Source organism: Poecilia reticulata, linkage group LG6, assembly GCF_000633615.1.
Source record: "Poecilia reticulata strain Guanapo linkage group LG6, Guppy_female_1.0+MT, whole genome shotgun sequence".
Taxonomy (NCBI): domain Eukaryota; kingdom Metazoa; phylum Chordata; class Actinopteri; order Cyprinodontiformes; family Poeciliidae; genus Poecilia; species Poecilia reticulata.
In genome coordinates this window covers 21,574,047-21,585,570 of record NC_024336.1, presented here as the reverse complement: position 1 = coordinate 21,585,570, position 11,524 = coordinate 21,574,047, and the positions used below count along the sequence as shown (strand labels likewise).

General features: G+C 39.1%; 1 protein-coding gene across 1 annotated transcript in view; it reads left to right on the top strand.

Annotated features, from left to right (window-relative positions):
* Nucleotides 1-3,643, top strand: part of hbp1 (HMG-box transcription factor 1) — a 13,832-nt gene extending 10,189 nt beyond the window's left edge. The window contains exons 8-11 of the mRNA XM_008411828.1: nt 624-768; nt 1,041-1,328; nt 2,639-2,780; nt 2,879-3,643. Of these exons, the coding sequence (XP_008410050.1) occupies nt 624-768; nt 1,041-1,328; nt 2,639-2,780; nt 2,879-2,896 (593 nt within the window). The 3' untranslated portion in view covers nt 2,897-3,643. The remainder of the gene's footprint in view (nt 1-623; nt 769-1,040; nt 1,329-2,638; nt 2,781-2,878) is intronic.
* The last annotated feature ends 7,881 nt before the right edge of the window (nt 3,644-11,524 follow it).

Here is an 11,524-nt window from a genome sequence, read left to right as displayed (position 1 = left end):
TGTAGATTTTACAAAGAGTTATGACTCATAGGCTGTAGATTTTACAAGGAGTGATGACTCATAGAATGCAGATTTTACAGTGTTGCCTTTTAGACACTAGATTTTACAAAGAGTGATGACTCATAGGCTGTAGATTTTACAAAGAGTGATGACTCTTAGGCCATAGATTTTACAAGCAGTTATGATGCTTAGGCTGTAGATTAGATTTTACAAGGAGCTATGACTCATAGGCTGTAGATTTTACAAAGAGTTATGACTGATAGGCTGCAGATTTTACAAAGACTGATTATTCTTAGGTTGTAGATTTGTAAAGGTTTGGAGGTCTAATTACAGTCTCTCTCTCACAATCTCTAAAAGTTACAGAACTAGTGAGGTATAATACACATGTACACCACACTTTTTGGATTGTTTTGCTAAAACAAAGCATATGATCACCTATCTTTGCCCTCCCCATTTAAATATTCCCTTCTATTCGTGTGCAATATAAAACACATTGAAATTTGTTGTTGTGATATCACTGAGTTCTGATGTCTGACAAAATACTATTTGCTGCCTGTAGACTTATTGTCAGGGTTGTTTTGTTTGAAAGAGCTTTAAATTCCTGCATCATCTGTTTCTGTCAGGGTGGTCTTCCTTTTACCCAAGCCTTACCGTGGTGCATCATGGGATTCCTTGCTACGAGATGCAGCTGGGGGATGTGTGCCTGCCACCAAACCACCCAGATGCTATCAACTGTGACGACTCAGTTGTCTTTGATACCTTTAGAAGGTATGCAGTTTACATTCTTATTTTCATTTCTATAAGTCGACACCTGCTCTGCTTTTATGGTTATACATGTGTAGCGTTTCGAGCTTGAAAAATGACCTCAATGAGGTTTATTTTGAATTACTGTTACATTTTATTTCAATATAAATGCCATTTTTTAAGACTTTAATTTAAATGTACATGCACTGGAAAAAAAAACTGTTAAAAATTAGATTCGCACAATGCTAAAATGTCTCCAATGTCTTTGTTTTTCTTTTTCTTTTTTTTTTTTGCAGCTATGACTTCACCCCACTAGATTCCTCAGCAGTCTACGTTCTCAGCAGCATGGCCCGTCAGCGCAGAGCCTCCCTGTCCAGCGGGGGTGCCGTCAGTCCAGACTGCGATAAGCTGGAGCGCTCCTGCTCCCCACAATCTTCCAGTAGCAAATCCCACCGGAGCCACCTCTCAGGGACAGCCAGCGGTGCCACGCCTACGAAATGCAAGCGGCCAATGAACGCCTTCATGCTCTTTGCCAAGAAGTACAGAGTGGAGTACACGCAGATGTATCCCGGAAAGGACAACAGGTGAACTTTGACCCATAGGGTCCAAATCTCTCTCTGTGCGTGTTTGACACCGAAGAAGTCTTCACCTTCATCCATTTCAGCAGTCCCTCATTTACCTCATTCTCCACTCCCTTAGGGTTCTGTTTCTGAATGAAATTAATTAAATAAGTGATTAAAGAATAACTTTAAATAAGTTATTACTGTCTAAAGCTACTCTGTATATTGAATCACAGCCCCTATTGCAGTATTAATGTGTGCAATTTCACGTTTCCTTAGAATGTGAAATTGCAATATTTAGTAGGTTATCATATTTCAAGTGGGATGGATCCACATTCTGTATGTCGGGATTATATAAGGTCTTTAGGGTGAACCTTAAGGCCTCGTCCTGTCCACGCCTGATAGAAAATTTACTGCGAAAGATGCTGAAGCTCATGGAGAGTGGTGATGACATAATGATGGCATGAAAAGATGAGAAAAATCTGGATTAATAACAACTATTATCGGAAATTAACCAGCAACTTTATGGTTGACCTAATTTGTGCGGCCTTATCACACTGTAGACAAATCTGGGTTTTCCCAGACATAAAATTTCTTGCTGTTTGGAATATTTCTGTTGGACGCAAGGACGCACACTAGATTTTAACCGTTAAAACGTGGCAGGAAAACGGTGGACTGGTAATGGGGACAAACCTTTTTTTGGTTTTTATACATTAAAAAAATCTCTCCTTTTAATTATAGGTCATAAAAAAATATATTGGAGTGTTTTTATATCTGCACGTTCCCAGCTTTAAAGCTGGGAAGTGCAAAGATGTTCCTTTTGGCTGTGATTGGTTGTTTCTAACCTAATGGACTTTTTCTGCAGATGGCAGTAGGACCACAGATTATCTGTCTCATATTCTGCTGTCAAAACGTATTGGGGGTTTTAACAAATATTTAAACATTTTCTAAATAAAAGTTACCTATTCAAGCTTTAAAAGTAGAGTTGGAAACCTAGAGAATCAACACTCTGAACAATACAGTAACTGATTCAGCTTATGTCAGCATTAGATTGAAATCACTTTTAAGAATCCAAAGAATAAATATACCTATCACCATTATTATTTTTACGCTTTTGAAGAATTGCACAAGTTCCCAATTTCTGTTCTCTTTGTTTTAAATTCTTAAGTTTCTAGTTCATTTAAAAGAAAAAAACAAAACTGCTACATCTTTAGTTTTAGATCCGAAATGCGCTTTTTGCATTATTTCGACATTGAGAAAAAGAGAAAACAAAAAGCAGGAAATGATGGCAAGTCCAAAACCCTTCTGCTTCTGTTTGAACCTCTGAACCCCAGAGCCATCAGTGTCATCCTGGGTGACAAATGGAAGAAGATGAAGAACGAGGAAAGGAGGATGTACACCATGGAGGCCAAGGCTTTGGCCGAGGAGCAGAAGAGACTCAATCCAGACTGCTGGAAGCGGAAACGAACCAACTCGGTAAGAAACACAGCAAAAAAAAAAAAAGAAGTAATTCAGGTCTTTTAATAATAACCTTCTTAGAAGGTTCACCTGCATCTCCTGTTGTCCTCCTGCAGGGTTCCCAGCAGACCTAGACCATCCTCCGCCCGACGCCTCTTCGCTCTCCTGCATCCTCGAGACTCAACTGTGATGCTGAATTCACTCACTTTTGTAACCTCGACACATTTATAGTGACAAAACAGAACTATGAAATGTATACAGAACATGTAATCTAGTCACTAACAGCTTATATATTTTCATATACCTTTTTAAAGATGTCTTATTCTCTTGGAGGGAAAAAACCCCCAACAAGAGTGTGAAACTTCTCACCTACTTCAGGTCATTTCTTATCCAGCTGCGAAAAACCGAAACAAAAAAAATTGCACAGAAAAAGCCGCGAGCGTTAATAAAATTGTACAAAAAAAGAAAAGGGCAATATTAGCAAACTTTTATACCTGTTTGTATTCGTTTTTGTATGCTAATGCACAGATTGGTAACTCGGTTTGTATTACAGTGTATATTCTAGCGCTGAACGATGGCCAACAGTTTATATGAATCCCTATCATGCCACCAGTCAACTTTCTGCACTTTATATAAATAATGTAATCTGAATCTATACAACTAATGTATACAGATAAAAAAAAAAAAAGTTTGTATATTGAAACTAGTATCTTAGTAGTTAGCCATTTAACACAGCCATGACCCAGCGAGTCAGGCTCTGCTTTCAGGTTGGATTTTAAGTGCTTTGTTGATAATGTACAGGTTTCACTGCACCAACGACCCCTGTTGCACAGAATATTCTTGTATCATATTATAAATAATTTTTTTTTTAAACTTCTCAACCATGTGTCGGTCTGTTATTTCATATGTGCATTTAACTCCTTAGTTTCGCACGTGTGGAAGTAAGTCGGTGAATTTGAACAATTTTACGACGTTCCGATTCGAGATTTCCAGATGACCTTCGTTTCAATATCTGCTGGCCAAAACGGCGAACATTGTGCGCAAATGGTATCGAGGAGTCAAAAACACGGGGAGGGGAGAAACCCTCCTCCCCGACATTTTCTGTTGGCTGAGTGCGGGAAAACATCAAAGGTTTTTACTGAATCGTATACACGCTGGAACCTTGGAGAGTCTCAAAGGAAATGTAAATGAGAGAAAATGTTTTAATTGCAGACGGTGGTTTCGAGGCAAACTTGTATTTTCCCTGGAGAAAGCCTCCTTTGATGTGGAACATTGTGAATTTGTGGCTAAACGCTGCTTCCAAAGACTTAAAGATGCATCGAAGACAAGCAGTTACAACAAAAAAAAAAAGAGGGAAAAAGTCAAGGAAATAAAGCTGCAGATGGGTTTGTTGGTTCCCTTTCACAAACCCCCCCCAAAGAAATCATCACATCTCATTTGGTTTGCTTCATATTTTAAATATCAGGCAAACATAGGCAGTATGTTAGGTAGGCAGTAGATAGGTACCTACTGCCTACCTAACATAGGCAGTAGGTATTGATGTTAATAAAGAGACAAGTATCTGAAGTGAAGCTCTGTTTAGTGGCACGTTTTTACATTACATTTTATTAAAAAGCTAAACTGAAATTTATAGTTACATTTGAAAAATAAGTCAAACCACAGTGCTGTGATAAACATTGTTTTCCCCTTTACAATTGTCTTGCTTTTGCTTTTTTTGTCACGCCAAAATATTCCAAATCATCAAACAAAGCAATGCCACTTCCTGACTTTCTAATGTCCAGACAGACATTTAAATAAAACGTTTAGTGTCTGCTTTGAATTTGGACTCTACAGCCACATTCATCACTGATGGGTGAAAGACTCCTGCCATTCCTGAAGTAACAAGAAACTAACTTTATTGAAAGTCTCTTTTGCAGAGGCTCATGCGACTGCCCAGACAGCTCCATTTTGTCTGATTACTCCGAAGGATTTTCTCCCAGAAACTCTGGGCGTCGTGAACACTCATTTTGGCAATGCGCAGTCTGTCTAGTATGCTTTTTTCTGTCAATAGTCGAGCCCTCCTGGGTTTTCTTCCATGGCGCCCATGATGACTCAAAATGTGGCAGATGGTGTGGTTAGAAGGTGACGTACCTTGACCTTGGAGCTCAGCTTGAATGGTTTTGGATGTTCTTCTTGGCACTTTTTCTACCATCTGCACTTTCTGCCTGACCGCCCTGGAGCTGCTTTTCCATCCACATCCTGAGAGTTTGGCTACAGCCCCGTGATTTACATACTTTTTAATAAATTTGGAAAGCGTGGTCACAGGAATATGGTGCTGCTTGCAGATGGTCTTACAGCTTTTACCTCCGATACCGACAACTATAGACGCCTTTCTGAGCTCGTCAAACAGCTCCGTCTTTCACCTTCTCTGGTTATCGTCTTGTTCGTTATGGCACACATCATTGCCTAAAATTAGCAATACAGTAGAATATTTGTTCCGCCAAACCAGATTAAGTGAGATCAAATACTAAGATTAAGAAAATACAATTCTTTTTAGGGGCATCCACACATGTTTCCATACAATTTCAGCATAACTTTGTAAAATATACAGCTTTAGAAAAAAATTAAGAGACCACTTAAAATGATCTGCTTCTCTGATTTTACTTTCTATAGGTCTATGTTCGAGTAAAATGAACTTTGTTCTTTTATTCTGTGAACTACTGACATGTTTCTGAAGTTCCAAGCAAAAATGTTGTATTTATCTGCAGAAAATGAGAAATGGTCAAAAATAACAAAAAGATGAAGAGCTTTCAAACTTCAAATAATGCAAAGAAAACAAGTTCATGTTCATTTAGAAACAATGATACTGATGTTTTAACTCGGGAAGAGTTCAGAAATATGCTGAATGGGGTTCAATGCAGAGGTCTCTAAATTTTTTTCCAGATCTGTGTATCAAATTATTTCTTACATCATTCCGTTTCAGCCTGTACATGTTGTTGTCACCAGAGGGCGCTATTAATCCACTTTCTTTCAATGAAATCTCTTTTTCTCCCTGTAAAATGTGATTTATGGAAAAAGTCTGCATATATGCCATATAGGTAGCCTACATCATTATTTCAGTAATTCAATCAAAGCTTAAAACTTATAGTTATTCAAAGGATGTTTTTGTCTGTTATATTTTGATGGTGTCCAAAAATTTAGTCTCTTCAGAAAATTGATCAGGACTCCTGAATAAGTAGAGTAAGGTGTAGAGGTATTCAGCTTGTGGTTCTGCCCAGGTTGGGTTAATATTCACTTGTCTGCATTGCTGTGTCTCTCAGCTCTCTTTTGTCACTGATCTTGTAGAGCCTCTATTGGATTTGGGTCAGGCTAGTTTGCAGTTCAGACAACTTCAGCCATCGCACGGTCATTACAGCAGGCATTGGTACTGTTAACACAGTGCACGGTGGTCAAATCCTGCTGGAAATCTCCATGAAACATGGCGGCAAAGGGAGGCGTGAGGTACCCTGAAACTTCTGAACTTGAGAAAAGCCAGCAGACCAACACCATAAGACAACACAGCTCCAAAGATCCTGACTGACTACAGAACCTTCTCTCTGGACATCAAGCCATGTGGATCCTGTGTCTCTTCACTGTTCCTCCACACTCTTGATCCCCAAATGAAACACAGAGTTTTTGTCGCCCATGCTCAGGAAACGTCTGTTTGTGATTCCAGTCACAAAACACAATTTGCGAACATCCCCTAAAACTCTTGGGTCGGTTCTGCCTTACAGTCTTGTTAAGCCTGCAGCTGTCCCTGCTGTTGTGCAATTTTTTCTACCACTCAACTTTATTTTATTATGACTGAATACAGCCGGCCTCTTTAGCAATGATATATTGTGTCAGTGACCGTATGCGAAACAACCATCTAGTCAGCAGTTCCAGTGACTGCGCATACAAGAACATGGCTTTGCATAGCATAACTGTATGTGGTATTACACAATATTCTAAAGAGAAATTGTTTTTATTAGCAGCCAGAATTACCAGAACGTCAATATTCAATATAGAACAACAGCTGACCAAAAAGTCTTTAAGAAAAGACATTTCTTAGTGAATTAATGAATTAGACAAGGAGAAATCTTGACTGTGAGTAATAAATTCAGATGCTGTTGCCTTTACTGTACTTGTTTTTTTTTTTTGTTTTATTAAAAAAGACACTGATCAAGAACCCACTTACTTTTCAGCACAGGGATCTAATTAAAACCCATCCATAACAGGCTTTTCCAACAGGAATACAAGTCTAACTCTGATGTACTTGAGTGGTACACGAGAAGCTGAGTGCGATGCGCTCCTGGCTGCACATCGCTTCAAATTTACAAGGAAGACTAAAGAATATCATTACAGTGCTTGGGAATTAAAAGCATTTTTCAAACATTGTCACACTTTTGGAAATTAAAACAATGTGTCACTGTCAGAGAGCGAAAGCCAAATTCTATTATTTATGAACCCGACCGCGTGGACACGGAAGAAATGTGGTACATCTCGCAGCAAAAAACACACTTAATGTCGTTTAACAGGCGGGCAGAAAGCTCCGTTCTACTCTAAACAACATTATTCAAATTGGTAGGAGCCGCGCGCCAGAATAGAAGCACGTATTAGGGATTCAAAAATGTGCAAGTGATACATTCATTTGAGGTCACCGGGTTGCAAATTAGTCCACAACAGGAAGCGGTGCAGCAGGAGCGAAGAGGCAAACCGACTGCGCGGATGCATGGAGTCGCGTGAAAGAGCACATAAAGAAGACGTGAACGCTGAGATGAACGGTCTGAATGGTGGAGAAATGCAGCAGGCATCATCGTTCCTGGCTTCCTCATAAATCAGAGGCTGCACCTCAATCATGGCTGTCTAATTAGGGGCAATTAGCTTAAGTAATTCACTGAGAGAGAGCAGACATCCAGTGTCTTTGTTAGAGCAAGTGCTTTTGTCTAGAAGGAATGTCTGAGAGGTATTTTAATACAGATGTATGATCTTATCTTTCTTAGGCAGCAGTTAATATAATTTATCCAATCACACACGTGGAAAAGACTGCAAAAGACACATCTCCTGCCTTCCTCTTGGCGTCTGTGCTTTATGAATCATATGTGACGCCCGACTTTGTAAGACACAGGGACAATTTCTAACGAAAAGGAGCTGGCACCGGAGAGAAGAGGCAGCAGGTAAAGGACAGGATGGATTTCTCACTTACTTTCTCAGCCATCTCGGTTTCCACAAGAGCCTAATATTTCTGYCGGCTTGTAATCTTGTCAGTGATGACAAGGGAGGAGGTATGAAACTAAAGGAGGGGACGGGGTTTGGTCTCAGACTTTTCGATCCACGTGTTTAAACTCTTTCGATGCTGGGAAAGAGAGATTCATCCTGGCATGTTGATCTGGGACCATTTCAGCCAATCATTTATCCACATCTCAAAAACATTTTTTTTTTTTTTTTGTATACGTAGACATTTCAGATAATTATTCTGTATTTTAGCAAGTTGTAAAAAAAACCCCGCAAATTCGTTTCGCAGCCATTGACAAATTCCTCCTCTGATTGAAGTTGAAGATAGTAGAGTTCAGTCGTAACTTAGAGAAAGTCCTCCATCTTCATGTGCAAGTCATTAGCTGCATTAACAAGAAGAGGCCCTCGGTATGACGCTGCCTCCACCATGCCTCACACTTGATTCTGTCTTTTTAGGCTTGGAAGCTTCACCTCGACTCTTCCAAGCATTTTTTTTTGTCTTTGAGGCTTAAAAGTTCAAGTCAAACCCAAAACTTGACTTGTTGTTCAAATGAACATGGACACTGGCGCTTTAGCATTTTTAAGATACCAATGGGTAATTCCTGAGCAATGTAATCAATTTTCTTTCATTTCAAGTTGACGGATCCAACAGGAAAATGATCCCAAATATACATCAAAACCAATATTTGAAGGCTTAGATCAGTCTTCAAATATTGGCTTAGATGGCCCTTTTTCCTGTGAGGGCCACATAACGTTTCCCTTCTCTGGTGGGGGGCCGGAGTCAGTTTGTAACAGAAAAGGTGTGACGATTGCAGGAATGCCTAAATGTAAATATGTATTGTTTTCCAGAAAGCACAATCAAATAACCCTCTCTGGGTTCTTCACAGAAAAAATCCAGGAAGGATTATAGTCCGTATCTTCCGAACTATAAGCCACAACCCCAAAGTTTTTTTTTTTTTAAACCAGTAAACATGCACATACAGAAATCTCTTCCGCTCCAGGTTTCCAACAGCGATGCAGCTGCAGCAGCAGCAGAAGGTGGCGGACACCCAAAATTTGAGTCATAACAGGTCAATTGAATATCACATTTATTAGGGTTGAAAAAGAAAAAGTTGCCACGATTAGATTTAACTGAACTGGTTACGGTAGTTTCCGAACGGTAACTGTAACAGTAAAAGTGCTGATCCTTCGTGTCTGTTACTAGCATGTGCTAAATGAAAATGGGCGCTTTCCTCCTCTGCTGCTGCTTCTTTAAATTTCAGCAGCAGCTTCCATCCATTATTGTTGCACTACTGCCATCTACTGGATCCTAATATCTATACCTCAAATTCTCATAATGATCCCAATATTATTTAAAAAAAAAAACGAAAAATCTTCTTTTTCCCCTCAATTTTATTTAACTGATCAACAACATTCTCAAATTTTAATTCCCTATTAAAACCTAATTCCGTTTTAATGGGCGCTTTCTTCTTTTATTTCCAATTTTGGCTTCCAATGATTCACTTCCTGCTAAAGAGCCCCCTGGTGATTGAAGAAAAATCCACATATAAGCCATACCGGGCTACAATCCGCATGGTTCAAAGCTTAGGAAAAAAGTAGCGGCTTATAGTCCGGAAAATACGGTATATGAAAAAAAATCTGAATGCTCTCTGGTATTGTTCAGGGGGCCGGACCAAATGTGGATCCGGCCACTGGCTTAGATTGACTGTCCTGAATTACCTCTTGACCTTCAGACGGTAGAAAATATTTTAAAGCGTCTATAAACCTGACAGTATTTTGAACTTTGTGTTGCGACGTATTCGTCACTTTGACTTTTATTTTTTCCATCCATTACAACTGATGGCGGAGTTATTTATTTATTTTAGTAATTCAGCGACTCTGCCTTTGAAAAAAATAAATATCTTTGATGCTTTCTGTGTCAGAAAATAAAAAGTGCAGCCACGCTGACCTCTGACCTCATCTAAAATAGTGCTATTTGGAGTTTTATGAAAACGGTGGAAAAAATGGACAGCTAAGTACTTAAACTGAAAAACAGCCAAAGCATCAGAGGCCAATGAAATCCCAGTGACTGCTACCTTGCTGGTCTTTATTAGTCAGTGATTTAAAGCTGACTGCAGAGAGCAAAGTACAAATGATTTTTTTCCCCCTCATAGTGGAAAGGCATAAACGCATCTCACAACCTGCAAAAAGTTAATATTTGTACTCAGTTTCAGATATTGCTGTGAAGAAATGAACAGAAAAGACATACAGTATATGTGAAGAACATAAATACATGCATAAATCACCATATGTTCTGCTTAATTTGTGTCCTTTTCTCTGTGTGTGTGTCCTGTAACCTGTCACACTACTCTCGCTCTTTTGTCCTTTTATAATATCCACAGCTCTGCCTGCATGCCTCCCCTGAGCCTCCCTCTAATTGGTTGGTGTGTGAACACTGTGAAATGGGGGGAAAATCATTCCATTATCTTGGTCCGCAGGTTTCAGACGAGGGAGAAGTAGACCTGAATTTACTCGTGGTGATACAATTTGCTCTTTGTTCTGACAGTCCAACAACTGAGAGGCTGAAAGGACAGAAATCACATGAGAGTCAAACAGAGCTCTATTAAAAAAAAAAGTTGCCGCTTTCTTTCGCGTTTCGCCATCTTGCAAGTGAAATCTTCAGTTTGTTTTATTGGGATTTTATGGGATAAACGAACTCAAAGTTGGGCAAAGATGTAAAATGGACATTTATTTTAGGGTCTTTACTTTGGGGTTTTTGCAAACAAAATTCTGAAAAGTGTAGCATGCAGGTCTGTCTCAACAATCAATATCGTTACATTAGTTGAAAACGGTCTCAAAACAACAATGTTATTGTATATCGCAATAACTTTTGGGACAATTTATTGTCCAGCTAAATTTGTTACTGTGACAGGCCAACATTTATGTTCTCCCTTCTCAGTCTGACACATCATTACATTTGTATATTTCTATGCACTACCAGAATAAATCTGTAAATTCACACATAAAAAAAAAAAAAAATTAAATCAACCTATTTTTTTTTTTTTTTCATTTTTGAGTTAATTGGCTAAATGAATGACTCATTTCACCGTTTTAAAATCAACTCCATCTCTTCTTGATTCGGAAGCGATGTGCCACGAACGCACAAGCGTCTTGTTCATGCATTAGCGCGTTAGTATTTTCTCTGGAATTGGACTCAAAGCTCAGATGGTCACGTGAATTTTCCATTTACTGAAAACAGTAAACACAGCCAGCCTCACATCCTCATTTCCTGTGCTTCCTATGTCGAAGGATGCAAGTCATGCTCTGATAACGCAATTAGCGTCTCCTGGAGATCAATAGCCCCAGAGCTCACAGATAATTAGACATCGAGACATGGCAGAGAGAGAAAAACTGAGACAAATGGACTCATTTGACTTCTTTCTTAATGTGTTTCTGTGATCTGCTGCAAGTCAACGGGAGCTCACTGTATTATTACTTTTACTTTCAGGGTGTCAGAAACAAGTGAGATGTTGTTGCAGTAGGTTAAATGT